General features: G+C 42.5%; 1 protein-coding gene across 1 annotated transcript in view; it reads right to left on the reverse strand.

Moving 5' to 3' along the window:
• Positions 1-9680: 9680 nt before the first annotated feature.
• The window catches only part of Samd12 (sterile alpha motif domain containing 12), a 465719-nt gene continuing 452304 nt past the window's right edge, over positions 9681-23095 (reverse strand). Inside the window, exon 5 of the mRNA XM_004661374.2 lies at positions 9681-11038. Coding sequence (XP_004661431.1) covers positions 11016-11038 — 23 coding nt within the window. The 3' untranslated portion in view covers positions 9681-11015. The remainder of the gene's footprint in view (positions 11039-23095) is intronic.

Genomic DNA, 23095 nt, shown 5'->3' on the forward strand with positions numbered 1-23095 from the left:
TACCTGGCATCACCAGTCTATACACAAACACAGAGGCATGAAGTTACCTTCTACTAAGCATTTTGAAGGCCATTTGTTATGTGTTGTTTATGGAAAGTAACAGGAAGCTATTTTGTGATGTCCACACGCTTTTATCCCTTCAACATGGATATCTGAGAAACGGTATTACGCATCCTCATGCTTTCATCATCACAGCTAACTTCCCGAGTCAAGGACAAATCTCTTGGCAATATGAATCAACTGGAAAGCACATTAAAATTTTTCTTGAACAGGCAGCTAGAAAAGTCAAGCTGGAGAAGCAAAAATTGGGAAATTAAGTGGAAAACACTTGAGATTTAGAAGGCCTCTTCTAGGGCAGGAGAGCTGGCTTAGCAGTTAAATCACTTGCCTATGAAACCTAAGAACCCAGGTTCGACTCTCCAGATCCCACATAAGCCAGCTGCACAAGGTGACGCAAGTGCACAAGGTGGCGCAGGTGTCTGGAGTTTGATTGCAGTGGCTGGAGGCCCTGGCGCACCAATTGTCTCTTATGGAAAGAGTCACAAGAAAAGAAGGGCTCTACCAAAGAGAAGAATAGAAAGAATCAGCTGTTTTTGTGTGATCTTTTATCAGGTCTCACACAAGGATTTTATCAGATTCTGAATAATCTGATGTCAATAAATTATTTTGACAGTCTCAACTGAACTTCTCACACATATCCCTGCCCTTGATCCAAATATAGCTCTTGTTCATATCCAGAAAAGCATGCTGCCCCTGAGTACTGAAACAGCCGGAAGGCTTCTCCTTGTATCTTTAAAGTGGTATCTAGGGGAATCTTCCTGCTTCAGGTCCAGGGAGAACTTGCTATCTAAAGCTTTCGCCTACCTTAGATAATGTCCCTGGCTTTGGACTTTATTATCACAAGGGGATTTTCTCAATGAAGCTTTACAAGAGTTGCTAGACTTCACAGGCAGAAAGGAAATGAGCTAGGAAGAAGATGGGGGTCAGGTTTAATTCAGTTTACCTAACATTTCTTGATCAGCTATGATATACCAAGAGATGGGGCTACAAATATAAATGTGTGTCCCACCCTAAAAAGAACGAAGGGCACATGGGTTGGCAGAGAGAGAGAGAGAGAAGATAGGAGAGAAAAGGAAAAGGAAAGAGATGATACAGAGAAAAGGACAGCAGAGAAATGGATCAAGGTCAATATAAAAATGGAGAGATCAATGTAAGGTAGATGGCTGATGGAGGAAAAAGAAGAACATAAGAGAAAGGGGGAAAAAAAAAAAAGAATGGTCAACAATGATCCCAGGAAGGTCAGTGCAAAATGGCTGGGGGGCATCTGTGGTTTCAATTGTTCTAAAGAGGACCTGTAACAAAAGGCTGACCATGGGCTGGAGAGATGGCTTAGTGGTTAAGCGCTTGCCTGTGAAGCCTAAGGACCCTGGTTCGAGGCTCGGTTCCCCAGGTCCCACGTTAGCCAGATGCACAAGGGGGTGCACGCGTCTGGAGTTCGTTTGCAGAGGCTGGAAGCCCTGGCGCGCCCATTCTCTCTCTCTCCCTCTATCTGTCTTTCTCTCTCTGTCTGTCACTCTCAAATAAATAAATAAATGAATGAACAACAAAAGGCTGACCCATTTTCATGTCTTCAAACTGTATGTGGAGAACATTGGAGACAAATGTGTGTTTATCATTAGAAGACTGGCAGAGACTAGAGGGTCAGAGAGCTAACCTGAGTTATCACAGGTGTTACTCTTGAAAACAAAAGCAAAAGCAAACACTAGTTTCCCAGGAGACATGATAAAGAAAAATAAAAGGTATCTTCTTTCTTCCTTTCTTTTTTTTTTTTTTTTTCCTTTTCTTTTTTTTCTTCAAGGTAGGGTCTCGCTCTAGCTCAGGCTGACCTGGAGTTCACTATGTAGTCTCAGGGTGGTCTCGAACTCACAGGGATCTTCCTACCTCTGCCACCTGAGTGCTGGTATTAAAGGTGTACACCATCATGCCTGACTCTTCTTTATTTTTACACAGAGTTTATGAGTTATTTTCCTCTGTGCAGAAGGTGTCTTTGTCCTGCTCTGGTTGGCAATTCCTCACATTCAGTAAAGTCCTGGTGTCTGTACAAATTCATGAACCTGACTCTGAGACAAGGAGGGTGAAAATGGTAGTTTAGAGCAGGGCAAATCCTATTTTCAGGAAATTTCTTTTTTTTTTTTTTATGAGATAGAACAAGAATTGGCATGCTAGGGCCTTTAGCCACTGCAGTTGAACTCCAGATGTGTGCACCGCTTTGTGTGTACGTGTAGCCTTGTGTGCGTGCACCATCTTGTGCGTCTGGCTTATGTGGGCTCTGGGGAGTCAAACCTGGGTCCTTAGGCTTCACAGGCAAGTGCTTTACCTACTAAACCATCTCTCCAGGACATTTTTTTTTTCTTTTTTTAATGTGTGTGTGCATGCATGTGTGTGCATGCACACACAGGTGCATGGTGTTGGTCCTTTCCTTCCACTTAGGGATAGGATCTCTCTTGTCCTTTTTGCACCTGTAAACCCCAGACTAGCTAGCCTGTGAGTAGAGTAACTGCCTTTAACCACAAAGCCATCTACCCAGCCCAAAACATTTTTTAAAAATAACTTTAAAATATCTGGATGAGTGTGGAGGGTATGCAGATGTCTTCTGAACTATACAGGTGGTTATCCCAAATCTAGCTGGGAGCACTGGTTGCTTATACCAGCTCTCTTGGGCATGTGTTAGCTGAAGACAGATTAGGCCACCACCTGAGAGAAATCATGACAGAAGGTATTAGGGAATGTTATCATCTAAGTTATTGTGAGCACCTAAGACTCTTCTCCATCTATATCTCGTGTGTTTCCTTGTCTGGGGATAAAGGGAATTGTCACTTTTGTCCAGCCGTGTCACTACTAAGCACTTAACAGTAAGAGTATTCACACCGGCGGGGTACAGTACTGGGGGAGCCTGTGTGCTGGGATCTGGAAGGAGGTCACCAATTCATTTCACATATATTATTTCTCCAGGAAACACAGCATAATTGAGAACAATTTTCCACCACGAATTGCATCATTAGCTAACACAGGGAAAGTGAAATGCTGTTAACTTTTCTTTCTCTTCTGCAAAACTGATGAGCTGAAGAAAATAGAAATGAAAAGTTTAATGTAATTTTTTTTTGCCAAGGATATATGTTGAAAATCAGAATCAAAACACTTTTACACAGTAATAGAAATCCCACATTTTAATACATTGCCATGCACATAAGGAATCAAGTAATGCTGAATACAAAATAGTCAAATATACAAAACGATAAAGCGGGTTTTTCAAGCCTGATAGAGATCATGCTCACAGATACAAGTGGGCAGAAATCTGTACAGTTTTATTTTTATCAATTTAAAAAGAATCATGCCCCTCCCCAGCTTTTCTTGAAGAAAACCCAAAACCAGGAAATAGTCTAAGAAAATATTAACGGAACCCAAAAGAAATTGGCAAGTTGGTTGCTGCTCAAGGTACAGAAATCAGTGGTTCAAAATTGTGGTGCACAATAATTCCTATGTTTAGAGAAAAAAAGTATCTAAAGATCTAATGCCCTGGGAGGCCAGGGAATGACAGTGAATGTCCAGCAGAAAAGGCACTCTTGTTTTGTCACAAAACACAATCGTGTCTTCCTAAGTCTGGGCCCAGGAGTCTCTGTAGGGTGAAAATAGAAAGACGAAGAAGAAGAAGAAAAAAAAAAAGTAGCACAGTTGTGGGCAATGAAAAAGGGAAATACTTATTTAATTAAGCACACTTTGGGGACCAACAGAGTTCATACTAGTGCTTTAACTGCTCCCTGCAGGAAGCTATAAAAATGTCAGCCATCTACATATAGGCTTCTGTGCTATGAAATGTGCTTTTTGGCCATGTTGGTCAAAGATTGAATCAGATTATTTTAATTTAGGATTTTTAACCCCAGCCTCTGCACGACACTTTCTCTTATATTTAATGCACACTATATGATCTTCGCTCCTCTTTCTTTCCTGGAACAAACACTGACATGCAGTTGTTCCTCATGAAGGAAGCCGGCGAGGGCTCTCTGCTTCCTGTGACGCTCAACTTGCCAACCTCCCATACTCCGGGGGCTTCTCCAGCCCCAGCGCTGGCAGGCTTTGCCTGTACTCTGGACGTTGGGGAGGTGGAAATATGTGGATGCCTTTGCTGAGGGCTCTGTAGAGCAGCCCTCATGTAACAGAAGAAACTTGAAAGTGTATGTAAAATGTGAATTCTTGCTTTCTCACCATTCTTTCTCTTTCCCTTTGAATCCCAGAGTGGAGTTTCCATAATAACAGCTTTGAGGAGAAAGCAAAACTTGAGGAAAAGTATCATTAAACAAAGCCTATAACACCATGACAATTATGCACCGATGGGTTCTGTGGGATAGCTTTCTATATTGGCTCCTTTTAGTCCCCAAACTACCCTGTCTGCTGAGAAACAGAGAGCATCCCAGGCAGGCAAGGCTCAAAGAGAAAGGGCAATTTCTATTAGTTCAGAATTCTTGAAATCAGACCTGTTTCTTCCCCTGTATCAGAGCAGTGCCAAACTCCACTAAGTCCTATGAATAACTCAAGTATACAAACCACAGCAGATCAATATTTTCTTTTCTCAGATGCTTTTTACTGCTAATACGTAATTTTGTTACAATATTGATCTTTTCAAAAATTTTGTGTAAAGCTATTTAATTTAGTGCCTAACGATATTAAATCGTTGGATTAACTGGAACTATAGTAATATGGTTTAGTGATATAAAAGTTTCAATGGAAATAGTTTCAAAACATTTGTGCTGGCTTGACTTTATAGCTGACTAGTTACTTCTGCCCTAGCCATGACTAAGACCGCAGCACACAGACAAGAGCCTGGTATTATTCAACTCTCTGCAATGCAAGCTGCATTCACTAGCCAAACCTTGTTCTCCTCAAACATGGCTTTATTAGGACAGCATTTTCCTATTGGTAGAGGAAAGGGGAGTGGCAAGGCATCCCACCATTTCCTCTTGGGAAAGGAAGCCCTCCTGCCTTCATGGAGGGCACCCCCCCCCCACCCCGTAGACTCTAAGGATTATTTTGCTGGTGATCTGTGGTGAAACTAGGAAAAGAATGCAAAGATCTATGGGCTAGATATGTGGCTCAGGGGTAGAGCAATATGCTATCGTGTCGAAAGCTGTGGGTTCAATTCCCAGAACTGCACAGAAACCAACCAACAAACCAAGCAAAAATGCACACAAGGTTCTCATTTGAACATGAATAGCCTTACCCATACATGTCTCTACCAGTTATCAGGGCTCCTCTAGCATTAAGAATCGGCCCACACTTCAATATGTCTGCGGGTACTGTGTGGGAGCCGCAGTCCGACCTTCCTCAGCACACTATGGGGTCTACATACGGGGATTGCCTAGAGCTGCTCAGACTCAGCGGGCAGTTCCCAGTGCACTTGAATTAAGTGCAGTTAATTGTGCTGTTTTTTTCTTTAAAAAATACTGGAAATATGTCTAATGAATTAGAATTAATTCAGAGATCTTCAAATTAAGGACAAGAACAGTGCTCAAATTCTAAGTCTCATTTGTTGCAATTATGCCTGAATATAGGGGGTTTATATAGAGTTTAAAAGATGCTTTTGAAGCCTTGGTGCCATTTTAGGCATTGGGATAACCTCAGGGGAGATGGTAGATGAGAATTCTCAGTTTCTGCAAGGGACAGGAGTAACCTCCACGTGCCAGGGGTATTTAGTGACAGGTCAAATTTTCTTCAAAAATTAGTTTCTCTACTTCACGTGAAATAATGATCTGATAAGAATTCTTGCTATATGTTTTGTTTTTGGCATAAAGTGGTTTCATACACTGTTATGGAGTCTGAAAGGGTGGTGATGATTAAATGAAATTTCATAGAAGAGATCACTGTGCTCGGCTTGCATATCCATCACAGCTGGAAGTCCATACGTGACAACCATGTCTGTGCTAATGTGGTAAACCATGTGACAGCCACTGATCCAAATGCTTGAATTTAAGAGATTGTGAACAAGGTAACCAATAGCTAACAGACTTCAGTGTTGAAATCTGTGTAGCTATGAACACCTCCAACGTCACATGAATTGAATAGTCTTCCCAGAGTGTATGTTAGTAGGGTTACTGTACAAACAAACACTCCACACCTTAAACAGAAAAGCCTTTGATCTAAGATCCTTCCTAAGTCTACTAGAAGTTTCTGTGGTTTGGAAAACAATAAAACAAACAATAAACCCAAACTGGTAAACCACTGGATCTAAAACTCAAAAATTTTGTGTTCAGAAATAATGGCGGAAGGAGAACATTTAATGTCATGTCAGCAAGCTAACTGCAATCTAATGTGAGTAATATATTGACTTTTAAATTACATTTCATATATCTTGTTGGTGCTTTTTAAGGCTTGAGACAGTTAGGAGGAGGAAACTTTGGTGGATGAATGCTTGGGGTACTTTACATAGTAAATGAGACTTTGGTTTTTACAAAACTTTGCCTATCCACTTTCTGCATTTTTTTTTTTTTTTAATTTTGGGAAGTCATGTTTTGGTTTGATGTTGGGCAGAGGACCAACATTAGCTCCATGCCTGATGACATTTCTCTTTTAACATATGCCATAAGAAAATTTTACCCTGAACATGTTAGATAAGGTGCTTGTTGCCTCCCACTTTCTCACCTAGGATTTTGCCTCAACACTGGCAGAAGGTAACAGGCCTGACACTGTCCCTTCAATCACCTCATCAGATGAAGACCACTGGGCCAGCTTCCCCTCGAACTCCCGGGGGGCTGTGCTGTCTTCTACATAGCAAAGGTCGCCAAGGTGACGCCATGGAAACAGCCCTCTATCGCCTTGATGTTCCCAGGAATTTTGTGTACTGACAGACCAAGGCACAGGACCTGCTTATTTTTGAAACACAGTCCTCCGCTGTGGCCATGCAGAGACATATCCTAGGCTGCCTTCTGCTCTGATCCCATGGGCTCTATTTTGATGACTGGTGTTTTCCCTATGATGAGGATAGATAGACCCCACTGATGCTTGCGGAGCCAGTTTACATCAAGGTCAAGTTTAAGGATGCATCACTAAAAACAAGACAAAAGGAAAATCAGGAATTATTAGGACAGGGAGGAAAGGCAAGAACTATGTTCTCTGATGAGTTCTTTATAGAATACTTGAATTCTACCCACAGCACTATGTGAAAAAGAGAGATGAGAAGAAGGAAAAAAATCATTCACAGACAAAACAAAGCAAAAAGTGGGGTGGAGGGGGTGGTGGGAGAGGTGAATAACAGCCTTTAAAGAGAATAAAAGAATTTATGTCACTTTCAAAGATTAGATTTTTAAGTCTTTGGCAGCTTTAAGTCTAATTGTCAAGTAGCAAAATTACCCTAAAGAATGGAGGAAAACATTGCACAGAATGGAGCTGCTAATGCCAGGGGAAGAGGAGGTTTGGGTGAAAGCAATGTGCTCAGGGGAGTCTTGAAAACTTTCCTTTCTTGAGACTGGTGTTGTTACCCAGAATCAGCTATGTGACATTCGCAGACAAAAAAAAAAAAAAAAAAAAAAAAAAAAAAAAAGCTTTTGCTATTGGTGAGGAGGTGGGGAGGGGTCCATTAGAAGTTCTTCTCCCTAGCTCACATTCACAGGGAAGGTTGATCTTCTCTTTCTCCCCGAATGTTAGAAATGGCCTAGTTCCCACGGGAGCCTGATTGGGGCAGGTGCAAAGCGACTCTGGAGAGAGACCTGGGGAGTTTACCCGTATTCTGGAGGTAGAAAAATGTGCAGACACACATCTCACAGCGCCTGTGCAGGGATCCGAAGGTACTCTATTCCCCATAAAGAAAGTTGATAGGGTCCCTATCCCTCTAGGCAAGTCTCAAGCTACTGAAGTGATTTGCTTTTACGCCAGCAGAACCACTGATGCTCTGCATATTTAAATTCAGTTGTGAATCTGGAAAGAGCTAATCCCCTTGGCACCCTAGAGATCCTGATAATTATTCATTTCAGTTCATTCCCAAGAGTGTCTTTTCTGCACAAGTGTGGGTGTCAGCCTTTTAATAAAAGGTGTAGCACAGGTTTAAGTAAAAGGAAAAGTCAAGCCTTAACACAGACATCAAAACATGTATCCCTTCTCTCCACATCTCTCACATCCTGCTAAACAAAACTCACCACAGCCATTTCAGAAGTTCTGGAAAGTAATCACACACACACATACACACACACACACCCTGTTGGAAAGCAGGAACAGTACAGCGGTCAGAAAGGAACCAGGGGACATCACAGAAGATCTCCACGGAGAAAAGAAGCTGAAGGTTGCAGATAAAGTCATGCTTGCATTTTGCTGGTTTTGCTTGTAAATGCTCCTATTTTATGCCATCATTTTTTCAAAACTATGCTCCAAAATGATTTCAGAGGCTGACAATTTGGAAAACAATAGAAGCTCATATGTAAATATGTGGGGTGTGCCAGGTATTAAGGCATAGAGACGACATCTTCACCCGGGCTCTGGAGTGGTCTTCATTTGGCCTGCTCCCATTTTCATTTTTACCCATCATCTTTCAATAATGGGACAGCAGTTTTTGACCCCAAAACAGAAGGGACTAAGCAACTTTCTTTTTTTTAATTATTCAGAGTATTTTGCAACAGTTGAAGCAGTAATATACCACCATCATTTAGTGGATATCTGTGCCAGAAAGCATGTCCAGTTTTCCAAGGGCATTAGCAAGGGTCTCAGGATATCCCTGGTTAGACCAGTTAATTCCCAGTTATATTGTTATATATTGTCTTAGCACCTGGCAGAAGTGTATAGGATTTGACACACCCAATTCAGTGTCCTTGGGAGTAGTTGTAGAATTGGGCTTTTAGAGAACCCAATATGGTCATAAGTGGTTGTGCCTACATCAGCGATGGGTAGGCAAGGGGCTAGGGTACACATCAGGGGCAGCAACTGAAGCCTGCTTTGGGAAGCTCTGCCCAGCACAGCCGGAAAGGTTTGGCTGAAGAGCAAGGTACAAACATGTGCTCTGACCCTGCCTATTCCTCGGTCGCCCTAGGGCAGGGTGACCGCTGTGTGAAAAGGTAGGTGGGGCTTGAGGGGAAGTGCAGCTGTGGGACACCTGGTGGATCCTTGGCAAATGTTGGCTGACTGACAGAAGGAATGAAGCGAGCTGGGAACCCTGCTGCCAGAACTCAGCCAATCAGGAAGAGCCATAGGGATGTGATATCTAGGGGTGTCAGCGGCCAGGTTTCAGCCTCCTACCCCTGTATATCTCGAGAATGATGGTCTTCGCTGGGCTTGAAGATTCTGGGGATGACCGGTCAAAAGGCCAGATCTCTTTGTGATTTCAACTCCTCTGAGCTTCCTATCGGGAGCCTTTCTCTAGTCTAGACAGGAGACATTCTGCAGAAGAGCCATGCCAGGATGACACACTTGGATCACGCAGAGGTCACTCTTCCCTTCCTGAGACCTAAGAAGATTGGCCCGTGAGTGTCTGGAGACACTGCAAAGTGCTTTGCGAGCTTATGCTGAAAGGTTTACAAGTAGCTGCATCCATTTTAAAAAAGAAGTCTCAGATGCCGTCAGTCCCAGGTTGGAGAACTGGGCATAAAAAAAAAAACAAAAAACCAAAAAACAAAAAACCAAAAAAAAAAAAAAAAAAACCCTCACTTCTGCTGAGTTTTTGATTCAGCCAACTTAATATTTCCAGGGGAAAAATGCTACCGTGTTATGTAGCGCTGGTCAGTAGGAAGGAGCACTGCCCGCGTGGACCGGGTTCCCAGGGCTGCGCTTTGCTGTGAGACAGAGTGACAAAAGCAATTAGGGATATAATTACAGGAAGGATCGAAAGGGATGAGCAGGTTCTCTGCCAGGGAACGTGGTGTGGGCCTGAACCCTTTTCTTCTCTAAGTGCACAGTGGGGTCACTTGAGGTTTCTCTTTAGAGAATTGTAACTTAAACTTAGTCTAGAAAGTTTTCCAAAGTTTGGACTGAGACCCTGAAGGAAGATTGTGTTCTGTTGCTGTTGGCATCAATCCACAAAGGTCCACTCTAGCAAGAAAGCATTCTCTCTTGTTGTGGGGAGAAGTACTCTACAGAACAAGAGAATTTGCACATTAGCTAAATGGAAACCACCTGTACTGAGTATCTGTATGTACACATGTTAAGTTGTGCCTCACATAAGGGACAAAGAATTCAAACATGCCGATCACCAGGCTTGTTTCTACTTCCCTATGGTGCTACAAGTAGTCCAGTTATTCAGTATAATGTGTCAAGAGGTGAATTCTAACAGTATTATGGCCATATTCTTACACAAACCTACCACAATCAATTGAGGATATGCTGGGAACAGAGCTTGTCTTGGACAGTCTGAGCCAGAAAAAAAGACAAGATTTATAAAACAAGAAACAAATGTTTTCCCACATGTTCCAAACGTGCTAATTCTTGTCAGCGTACTGTCCCATATAAAGTGCTTCAGAGTTGGACAGAATACCTTTGGACATCATCATTAACATAACAGACACATGTTTACATTCCTACCAGGGCATAACATTGTGAGCACTTCCACTGCGAATGTGGAAGTGCTCTCTATATTTTTTTTTTCTAGAACATCATGCCATCTGCACACATAATAAAATAATCCAGTAGTTACCATGCTGAAACAGGACTTCTAGTGAAGGGCACAGAAAGAGCCCCAAAGGGAACTTGAGTTATGCACAGTGATGAAAACTGGAAGGAATTTTCCAGCTAATGGTCTGCCAATGACCACTTGGATCGAGTTGGCACTGGGTTTTTATGCACCTCATTTGAAAATCCATACCAAACTACATTTTTCCCCCCAGAGCTCATATTCTTGATCAAATAGGTGTTTTTTTCCAGTTAGTCCAGTTAATCTGTCAGTGCCCCAAGGATCTCTTCTGGCAGTGCCATGGGTTGGTCTTTCTCTGGGGAACAGGCCATATTCATACCCACTGGCAGGACAGCAGCTTGGAAGGCTAATGTGTTTATGGAGACCCCTCGGCTGAGGCTGTAAGAGGAGAGAGGGAGAGAGAGAAGCACAGTGAGTTATTTCCTTTACATTCGCACATACTGGCAATTAGCAATTACCTAATTCAAACAAACCTTAACACCCTCAGGTCAAAGAGAAAGCCAGCCAAATGCCAGTTACTCAACTCAGGATGGATGTGTGGTGGCTTGTACTCATGGAAGGTCGGTTCACCATCCGGCAGAACATGGAGGACACCTATCTCATCGCCAAGCTGAGCCATCTGGAAGGGGGAGCAAAGCTCCACCTCTGAAAGTGGCCGTCAGTCTCATGGTGGGTTTGTGGGTTGGGATACCATTTCATATGTTGCGGGGGTTCATGAACGTACTTGATCTGGGGCAAGATCAGACTGGGAAAGGTGTAAGGCATTTTGTGTGTGTGTGTGTGTGTGTGTGTGATAGAAGGATAGCTTCATTCTCCAGGAGGATTCTTTGGCACAAAATCTAGATGGAAATACCAGAAGCACGATGCCTAGAGTGCCTGAGTTTGCTCACTGAACAAGCAGTGTTGCTGAGCGAGCGGCTGAGAAACTAAAAAGTAAAGGTCATTAAAATCTGACCTGAGATTGAACTGAGTTGTAGCCCTGCCTCGGGTCTTGGAAATGTTGAAGTTGATAAATCATCCTGATTTTAACTTTCCTATTATTTTAGCTGATGTTCCCTATAGTTCACTGTATACAGGGCCTTAATAATTAATTGTTGTATGACTATTTTGCTCAAAAAATCAACATTAGTTTTGTTTAATAAACAAAACTGTTGGGCCACGCAAGAAAAGGGCAGTGAGAGATTCTTGATGTAAAGGAAATCTTCCTATGTTTCTAGGCAAATGTTTGCTTAGAACTTATTTCTAAGAAAATGCAAAACCAAAAGGTACTCTTATAAGTATATTACATACTCAACAGTAATACATACTTTTGGTAGGCATATAATGCCAGTGGAATGCTAATATGTTGCTCATGGCATTGTAAACTGGAAAAATAACATCACTTCATTTAAAAAACCATTAAAAATTTATAGTCCCTGATCTAGTGATCCTATTCCTAGGAGCCTACCCAGAGGAAATAATATTAAAAAAGAAACTATAAGCACAAATATATAAGAGGTTATTTATATTAAAGGAAAAATTGGAAACAATGCCTATTGCTGAAATTTTAAGTTAAGTAAATTATGGTACATTAACAAGATGGATGATTACATGGCTGTTTAAGTAATACTAATTACCATGATTATATAGCAAGATGATAAACAGTTATGGTGCACTGTAGAATGTAACTTACACATATCATAAAAAGAAATGTAATTAAAAATATAAAAGGGACTGGAGAGATGGCTCAGTGGTTAAGGCGCTTGCCTGCAAAGCCTAAGAGCCCAGGTTTGACTCCCCAGTACCCATGTAAATCCAGATGCACAAGGTGCTGCATGCATCTTGAGTTTGTTTGCAGTGGCTAGATGCTATGGCTTGCCTATTCCCTTTCTCTCTTCCTCTCTTAAATTAATAAATGAATAAATAAATATGGAAAAAGTGCTAAGATTATTAATGGGCTCACCTCAGTGCACTTAGAATCACTGATTCTCTAAAGTATTTAAGATTGTTTTCAACCACTAATATTACCTAGAAAATAAATACTTCAAAGTCACTTAGAGATGACTTTCTACTGTCACTGAAAGAGGGAGAGAGAGACCAATGTAGGAAGAAGTCTTCAGTCTAGGCCAGCCCGCAAGGAAGCAGGCCAGCCCTAAAGGACAGCATAGATTCCAGAAAACTGACACAGGACATGAACCATGAGGCTTTGCTAAAATCAAAGGGAATAATGACCACAAAGACTGAGCCCTACTGAGTTACTATATTTTTGGATCCTTCTCAGAAACTGACAATTAGGTTCATCATTCAAATGACCACATGTCATGGTTAATCTTTGTTTGTCAACTTGATAGGACTTAGAATCACCATATAAACAGATCTCTGCTGGTGTCTGTGAGGAATTTTCTAGATGAGATGTGAGGAACCATCTTAATTACGGGTGACGCCTTCCTATGGGCTGGTTCCTGGATTGTGTATCAAGGAGTGAAAGCTAGCCTTCCTCCATGCTGCTATGAAGATGTGATGCCAGCTGCCTGCTCCTGTCGTGCTTTCCCTGTCATGAGAGACTCTACTCAGAACTCTAGGCTGAAATAAGTCCTTTCCTTCCTGAAGCTGCTCCTGGTGGGGTATGTTGTCCCAGTAATGAGAAAGTGACCAACACTCCATGCTTTCTACATGGGTTCCCAGAATGCAAATGTATTTAACTTTACACATAATAACATTTGTAGCCACAACATAAGCTTAGTCAGTTATTCTCTGAGGATCTTTCACCTTGCATGCCCAATACCCTTCTTAGGAAAAGAAACAAAAAATCCATTTTTTTTCGAAGTTAAGGCCCAGAAGTTATTACTAGCCTAAAGTTATGGAGGCAGCAAGAATCTAAATTATAGTCAGACATAGGTGTGCTCTATCCTAGTGAGCTACAAGAGTGAGGGAATGAATATAGAACACACGTGTCCAGTGTTCCCCATTCCCCTTCCTCCTGTGTTGAAATGTTTATCCATAAGTCCAATGAGCACTATGAAAGGCTCTATGCAGGGTAGAAAACTGGAGTCTATTTTTTTTATTTTAATTTTAAACTTAAAAAAATTATTTATTATAGGGAGAGAGATGAGGGAAGGAGAGAATAGTCACACTTGGGCCTCTAGACATTGCAAATGAACTCCAGATGCATGTGCCACCTTGCACAGCTGGCTTACGTGGGTTCTGAGGTATCAAACCTGGGTCCCTAGGCTTCACAGGCAAGTGCCTTAATTGCTAAACCATGTCTCCAGCCCTAAAATTGGAGTCTAAACTAATTTATATTGTGAACAATAGTGAGCTACTCAGACATGAATACAAAAAGAAGTCGAGGCCACAGGTAGACAAACTGAGAGTTGTGGAGGTGGCCGGAGGTAGCAGAGAGTGGCTACCACGGGTAGACCTTGGGAAAAGAAATGGCCAGGGAGGACAGTGTGCCGTGGCCTCGTGTCCTGCTCCCCATCGTCCGGGGAGCTCGTTGTTCACTGCTTTCTGACGTTTCTGCAGTTAGTGCTCTGTGTCTTTTGAATGGGTTGCCATGCTGGGTGCGGCTAAAGTAAAACCTGAACCTAGTATTTCCAGTACATCTGCCACAGATAAGCTCTTACATCATCACTTTGCTTTATTTATTTATTTTTTTTCTATGAGTAACAGCATCATGACTTCAAAGCTAGTAAGTTAAACACAAAATGTCAGTCTGCTGTAGATGGTTCTGGCTTTGGAAGGAAAAGGGCCATCTTCCATATGGTGTGTATTTCGAGCTCCTTTCTCTGTGTCCCACGCATCCTAGATTCCTTCCGTCTCCTTATTTGCAGTGGACCCTGGCCTCTGCTCAACCTTTCCTTTTCTCTCAGACATCTTTGTTGTATACCTCTGACTCCCATGAACATCAGCTCCTCCATCTCTCAAGGGTCACATTCTTTATGAAGCCATCTGTCCCTCTAAATACAGCTAACAACTGTAATCCTTCCATGTTGGCTCCTAAACTTCCATCACCAAACTCACAATGAACACTTTATTTATTTTTAAAGATTTTATTTATTTTTTATTTATTAGAAACAGAAAGAAGGAGAGAGAGAGAGTGAGAATGGGTGCATCAGGGTGCTCCCTTGTGCATCTCGCTAATGTGGGACCTGGAGAATCGAACTGGGGACCTTAGGCTTCACAGGCATGTGCCTTAACTGCTAAGCCATCTCTCCAGTCCAGAACACTTTATTTTAATGTAACTATCACTCCTAAATTTTTCCTGGTGTTGAGAATCAAACCCCGGGATTAGTACATGTTGGATAAACATAGTACCACTGAGCTACATCCTAACATTTCCCCTAAATATTTTGAGGGTGCTGCCATATCTTATGGGTGTTTTCTATACACATTACATGGTGTCAGGTATAAGTGCTTAATACCTATTTGTGAAATTAAGAAATGATAATAGAGTCTTTTTTGCTTTTTAGCCCAGTAATTAATTTTGCATTATTGGCATCAACCATCATATTTATCTCAGAAGCCAGGATGAGTAGGGAACACAATGATCAAGAACTCTTTCTGGTGGACTGATAATAGTTCACCTCCCTGACTCACCACTTAACAGCTTTGTCATACCATATACATGAGTTTTGTGGGCTGTGGGAGATGGCTCAGTGGATAAGAGTATTTACCACGTATGCATGAGGATGTGAGAGGACTTGAGAGTTCCTGAGTTGGATTCCCCAGCACCCACATAAAAAGATGGAGGTGGCCATACATGCCTGTATCTCTAGACCTCTGAGGGACAGATGGGAGAATAGCAGGGGCTTACTGACTGAAAATGGTGAACTCCCGGTGAAGAAAGACTCCATCTTAAGGAGATACACAGGATGACAGAGGAGGGCGTTCTCCTCTGGCCTCCACCATGTGAGCAGTGAGTTCACACCTTGGCACACACACATGTGCATATGAGATACACACCACATACAAGACATACTCTACACATTCACATATGCCAAAAAGAAAGCATGAGTCTTTCCAGACCTCAACTATTTCCCTTTAAAATAACAAATGTAACATCTATGTCACTGGGTGCTATGATGATGGACTGGGCTTATAAGAAAATGACTTTGGGGCTGGAGGAATGGGATGGCTTAGCGGTTAAGGTGCTTGCCTACAAAGCCAAGCGACCCAGGTTTAATTCTCCAGTATCCACGTAAGTCAGATGCACAAGGTGGTGCATGCATCTGGAGTTCGTTTGCAGCAGCTGGAGGCCCTGGCATGCCTATTTTCTCTCTCTCTCTCTCAATCTCTCAAATAAATAGATTGATATTTTTTTTTTAATTTTTGTTTATTTTTATTTATTTATTTGAGAGCAACAGAGAGAGAGAGAGAGAGAGAGAGAGAGAGAGAGAGAGAGGGAGGGAGAGAATGGGCGCGCCAGGGCTTCCAGCCACTGCAAACAAACTCCAGACACGTGCGCCCCCTTGTGCATCTGGCTAACGTGGGACCTGGGGAATCGAGCCTCGAACCGGGGTCCTTAGGCTTCACAGGCAAGCACTTAACCGCTAAGCCATCTCTCCAGCCCCAGATTGATAATTTTTTTAAAAAAGAAAATGATTGTGTATGGTGTCCAGCAAATAACACATAACTAATAAATGGCAGTTGCTATAGTTGCCAGTACTTTATTCGTTTTATCACAATTTTCCCAAATTCCTTAGAGAAATAAGATATACAAATGTGTCAATGTTCAAGGGCAAGGAAAACAAAGTACCCGTATGCCAAGCTGTTGCATCCTGTACCACCTGCCAGGGCCACAGCCACTAGTCACTGCGCTCTGGCTGCCACTCTTCCCAGATTAGGGAGCACAGAGAGTTGCATGATAAGGAAAGACTGAAACACTTCAGAGGCAGGAAGAGATTGACCTGGCAGGCAACAGCCTGGCAGAGGGTTCCAGAACAGCTTTGGGACTTGTGTGCTGAGCTCAAAGCCCTCTCTTGTCCCAACAGGAATGAGGTGAAGGGTGAGCATGTCTGAAGAAAAGACACTGTGTCAAGCAGCTCCACATCTCATGTGCTGATGGGAACACCTAAGATTGGAACCCTTAGAAAGGCTTCCTAGTGTTGTCCATTCAAAAGAAAGGTGCCATGTATTCTTCCCGAAAGCCGGTGTTTCGTAGAACTCAAGGGTGATGTCTTTGCAGTGGGCCTGAACTGCTCTTTGATGTCAGGTCATTTGCATCAGGTGTGAAGTGCATGGTCCAGTGGAGTGAAGTCCACAGATGCATCAGCATATCTGATCAGCATATCTCACGTTACATTGGCTGAGGAGCTACCACAAGCCAACTCTGGCTGTATAGAGAAACAAACATTGAACCTTCACCACTGCTGTGGAAGTCTCCGGGAGCAATGGGGGGGGGGGGGCGGGGAGGGTAAGAGGCCAGATATGTGAACTTGTCACTGCCAGGTAGCCAGAATGCATAGAACTAAGACTGGAACCCAGACCTGCTCTCGCCACAGTCTCCTGGAAGAAGGAATGCCTATGAGGAAAGCAAATTAATTTCAATAGGCATTGTGGAGAGAAAACATGTAACTGTTCTGTGTGAAAATATTCTTGGGCCGGAGAGCTGACTCAGTGGTTAAAGCCACTGTCTTGCCAAGCCTGATAGTCCAAGTTCAACCCCCGAGTACCCATGTAAAGCCAGATGCACAAAGTGGTGCATGTGTCTGGAGTTCATTTGCAGTGGCAGGAGGCCCCAACATGCCCATTTTCTCTCTCTCTCAGATTACAAATACTTAATAATAAATAAATATTAAAAAGAATTCTCATTAATCATAAATCCTACCTATAAGGTGCCACAAAAGGTTTTCATCTAGAGAAAGTTAGTCCATTTCTCCTTTAACAGTTTAGGATCTTCCCTTTGTGTGTGTGGCCGGGGTGGCGGGGGGAGCAGTGGTTCTCAAATGAGTCCATGCTTTGCCACCTGGAGGACAACTTGGCAATGTATGGAGGCATTTCTGGGTGTGACGCATGAAGGTTACTATTGGCATCTAGTGAGTAGAGGTCATGGACACTGCTAAACATCCTAGAATATGTAGGATAACCCACTTCAGTAAATAAGTATCCAGCTTGAAATGTCAAAAAATCTGAGGCTGGCTTAGCAGACACAGGTCCTTGCTTATTTTCCATTCCTGGTTGTGAGCCAAATATATCACTCCTAAAATAGGTCAACATTAAAACCAACCTAAGTGGGCCCCTTATAAGCTCAGGAAATAGGGCTAATTTCAAACCTCACTCCCCTCCTCTATTCATCATTTTCTCATTTTATTTGATTTTATATTCAATGCAATCAAGCCCTCTAATACTAAATCATTTCTACCTTCTAGTACCCTCACAGGCATACCATTATAAGAATCAAGATTGGATGATTTAGACAGGCAAGCTCAATTAATTAATTAGTATTTGTGGAGGAAGTTAGGAGATAAAAAGAAGACAAAGGATGATTTATGTGGCAATAAACCTAAGCTCTGCTATCAGCCCTTCTAGTAGGAGATGTCATATGCTTGCTTGGTGGTACTGGTTCCATTTCTGCCGCTCCTTGTCCCCCAAAGAGATTGAAGGGGGACACTCACTGAAAGTATACTTAAGGAACAACTTTGGTTCCACATAGATGGAGGCCATCTCTCAAACAAGGTGGTGTCAGAACGGCCGAGAACTCGGATTAAGAATAATGATACAACTAATGATGCATACAAGTTAGCAGGTCACAATTTCTAGGAAACTGGAAACCATAAGGCAGTGATGGTGAGTTTCATGTGTCAATTTGATTGGGCCACAGTGTGCTCAGATATTTGCTTAGTCATGACTCTTGTGCATCTGTCAAGATGTTTGTGGATGGGATGGATGTTTGAATTGGTAGACTGAGAAAAAATACATGGTCCTTTCTAATGTGCATGGGTTCCTGTCAATCCACTGGAGGCTTAAATAGACAAGAGACTAAGTAATGGATAATTTGCTATCTATTCTGCCTGTCTTTGAGCTGAGACATTGGCCATCTTCTTTTTTAGACGCAAACTGGAACTATGTCATTGGCTCTCCAGATTGTAGATCTTGAGAATTCTCCTCCATAATTAAGTGAATCAGTTCCTTATAATATATTCATCTCTCATATATGTGTTTGTACATGTTTGTCCACACACACACACACACACACACATATAAAATCTTATTATTTTCCTTTTTGCAGGGGTGGGGGGGGGGCTTCAAGGTAGGATATCACTCTAGCCTGGCCTGGAATTCACTATGTAGTCTCAGGCTATTCTTGAAGTCACAGTGATCTCCTACCTCTGCTTCCTGAGTTCTGGGATTAAAGGTGTGTGCCACCACACCTGGCTTATTCTATTTTTTAAAAAATATATTCTCATTTACTTAGTTGCAAACAGAGGCAGACAGACAGACAGAGAATGGGTATATCGGGCATTCTAGCTACTGCAAACAAACTCCAGATGCATGTGCCACCTTGTGCACCTGGCTTTTCATGGGTACTGGGGAATCAAACCTGGGTTGTTAGGTTTTGCAAGCAAGCTCCTTAAGTACTAAGCTATCTCTCCAGCCCTATTCTACTTTTCATAGAGATTTCTGAGTAATAAAGATTCTGTAGACAGCATGACCATAAACAATATCACTCACCAAGAATATACCATCATCCTAAGAATCTATGTCCATTTTGCAGCCACAAAAACTAGGTAGGTACCATTACCCTCATTCCAGAGTGGGGGAAAGTCAAACTTGAAAAGATAAATGATAGGCCATTGTCTTTAGGTCAGGAAATGCTCTTGTTTTGGTTAAAAAGTGTCTGGTACTTGTTGACTCCATAAGTATTAAGTAGAAGATGGGAGGTGTCAAGGCCCCTAACAATCATTACTGCTGGGATAGGACCGGACGACCTTGGTATCCATCTCTCACCCCTTCACCTACAGTTTCCCTATTTCTCAATTAGGTTGTGATTGACTCCTGATATGGTCAAAGGAGAAATGTTTCTGCTGCCTGGCTATGCAGTTCTCACAGGCACAGGCGGCACATCTCTCAGGTTAGTTTTGAAGAGTTTGGGTGATGAGGAAATTGTCCCTCATCTATATCCTGAGTGATAAGAAGAAAAGAATGGCTGGATTCAAGCTGTCCCTCCTGTTTTACTCAGTTTCTGGCAGGAAGCCAAGGCCCCAGGGGAGGTACGTGGGAAAGTGGTAGATCGGCTCCTGTATACGGCAAGGCTTAGAAATCACTCTGCATTTAAGGAGAGCCTAATGCTAGTTACCCTAATTTGATCATTATGCATGGTACACATGTATCAGGTCACCACAATGTTCCCCATAAACATGTCCTATTATTTTATGTCAATAAAACGGTTCCAGTTTGACTATGAAAAAACCAAACTAACAGACCCCCTCGACCGTTTAGAATCCAACTCTGATTCATGCAGGTTAAATTGAGTCTCTAGATTCCTGGGGTTTAACAACTGACATTTCCACCACAGGTTTTCAAACATGGCCTGCATCAGGCTTACCTCAGGGAGCTTTCTTAATTTTTTTTCTTTGTCTAGCCGATCTCCCTCCCTCCCTCCCTCCCTCCCTCCCTCCCTCCCTCCCTCCCTCCCTCCCTCTCTCTCTCTTTCTCTCTTTCTCTCCCTCTGTTTCTCTCTCTCTCCTGATTCAGAATGTCCAGGGGGAAGACTGGAAAACTATGTTTAACAAGAAGCTCAGTAATTCTCATGAAACCAGTCTGGCAACAGCCCATGAAAACACCTACGTCTTTCCCCCAGTACTTAACTCGTAGTTATTTGTCCTTCAGACAGAGAAAAGTAGTATAGACTGTGGGAAAATGTGGTTTATAGCCTTGCTCATTTCATATAATAAAACACCATGCATCCTGTAAATAATGTGGTACAGTGCCCCAGTGTTGGCCTGCAGAATGGGGCAAATGGGGGGTGGCTTTAAGCCCCGCTCAAGCTATCTAGCCTGTGTAAGTTCCCAGAGACCAGGGCATGTTTTGCCCTTCTAGTACTTTTTTCTTCCTGTTGTAACATATTTCCTTTCGACACTGACTAGAATGTTCTACCTTGTGCCTCCAGGGTGTAGGGGTTTCAAATTTGTAGACTAACACTGTTTGAATCAGCTACAGCATGAATGGGTATTGTTGGATGGTCTATGTATCCCTAGACCAGTACTTTATGGTGTTTAGAAATCTCCCAGGGAGTTTGGCACATTTCTCTGAGTCCCAAATGTGGAGCCTCAGATTCATTTCCTTCTGGCAGACCTGTGGATCTGAATTTCTAATAACGTTGCGGGGGATGGCAGTATTGCTAATCTGAGCACCTCTCTTGAAGCATTGCTATTCAGAACCTCAGGTTCCTTCAGGCAGGGTAAATTGTAGTCTTCTCTTTCTATCAAAGGTGCTCCTGATATGTTTGTTGATTGAGTGAATGAATAAATGAACGACTATGTAATGAAACTTACACGAATGATGTTAATAGTTCCTTTAAGTAGAGTTGGAATTTGTTGGGGTGGGGAGCATATTTTTTTTTTTTTTTGAGAATTGGACTAGAAATATTATGGTATGCAGGCATCTGAACAATAGAAAAGTCTGTGATCATTTATGATATCTATTTATCTTCCATCTTCAGGAATTATTTTACCAGGAAAATAGTGAACATCACCCTCTTTTCTGGCTATCTTGAACTAGAAGCTGGTTGACAGCAGTGACTATCATCTTGCAGCACAGGAATATGAGGTGAAGGGTCTCAGGGAGAGAGGGCCATCATGCCAGCTGCTCTCAGCAGGGATGCATTCGTACAGCCACTTAGTCGGTTGTAACCCTGATGATTCCATCCTCCGCACTGGACAGAAGCAAGTGTCCCAAGTCATTACATTCTGACAATTACTCTAAAGGTCCCACAGCACCTTCCAGGAGAAAACTGTCCACTGGCACAAGCAACAACAAATCAAAGAAGAGAGCACAGGTCATACATGGAGTTTAATCCCAGTTGCCAGTGAAATTCCTTTCCATCTCCACAATGTCAGCTGGCTGAGGACATTCCGAGGGATTGCTTTGTAATTTCTGTCATCGCTTTTGTACCCCCCCCCCACTCACTCATCCTGCAGACTGGGGCACTGTGTGTTTGAACTGAGGGAGTTCTACTTTGCTTTCCTCCTGCTTCCTTTTCTTCCATATTCATCTATTTTCTCCCTTTTTGCACTCTTCAAATTTATTTCCTCTCGAGGGCTTTCCTGTTGACCAGTCCCACAATTTCTAGAAAACTTTCATGAGGTACTCTTCTTTAGAAAAGGAATAATAGTAAGTAAATAAATAAATATATATATATAGAAACTGGACCATATATATATTTATATATTTATATATATACATTATATATTTATATATATGGTCCAGTTTCTATAGATTTTTTGAAGAGGAAGAGCAAAGCACGTTTCAAGAGGGTTCTACAAGGTATATTAGTGTTTCTCCTCTTGCATGCCAAATCTCAGGGGAGTTAGAAATGTCTGTTTATAAAGCAAGCTTAAAAGAAAAAGTAAGAGCTAGAGAGATGGCTCAGTGGTTAAGGCACTTGCCTGCAAAGTCTAATGACCGGGGTTGGTTTCCCCAGTCCCCACATAAAGTCACATGCACAAAGTGGCACATGCATCTGGAGTTCATTTGCAGCAGTAGAGGCCCTGGTGTGCCCACTCTCTCTCTCTGCTTGCAAATGAATGAACGAATTAAAGAATTATTTTGTTTGAGAAAGATATGGAGAGAACAGGCATGTCAGGGTCTTCAGCCACCGCAAATGAACTCCAGATGCATGCTCCACCTTGGCCATATGGCTTATGTGGTCCTGGGGAATTGAATTTAGGTCCTTTGGCTGTGGAGGCAAGCACCTTAACCACTAAGCCATCTCTCCAGCCCGAATAAAAAAAGTTTTTAAAGTAACAAAGCCAATTACAAATGACGAAATTCCACACTGGCTTTGAACACAGAAGGCTATCTGAAAACAGTTCACAGATTTCTCTGTGTGGATGAGCTACACGAAGGCATCTTGTTGTTGATATAATCCTCACACATTCTCGGATGACATCAGTGCACGCCGTCCACGGCCCACACTGTGAGGACAGGGGTCGCCGAGCTCCTTAACCTACAGCAGCGCTATAAATCCACGTGAGCCCACCGAGCCCCTGAGACAGGAACAGTGCGTGGGAAATTACTTCAGCTTTAAATTTACTTCCCTGAAATTTCAACGACCACACATGTCCAGTCATTTGACAGTGTGGTTCCCACACTGTACAATAGAAAACGAAAACCAAGTTTGAGCCCAAAGTTTTCAGAAAGAGGAAATGGCAGCAGCAAGGGGAGCTGCCTGCTGTGACCCACTCTGAAAACCTGACGAGGACCACTCTTCTCCTTTCACTCCATACTCGGCTT

Source organism: Jaculus jaculus, chromosome 2 (assembly GCF_020740685.1).
Source record: "Jaculus jaculus isolate mJacJac1 chromosome 2, mJacJac1.mat.Y.cur, whole genome shotgun sequence".
Lineage (NCBI taxonomy): Eukaryota > Metazoa > Chordata > Mammalia > Rodentia > Dipodidae > Jaculus > Jaculus jaculus.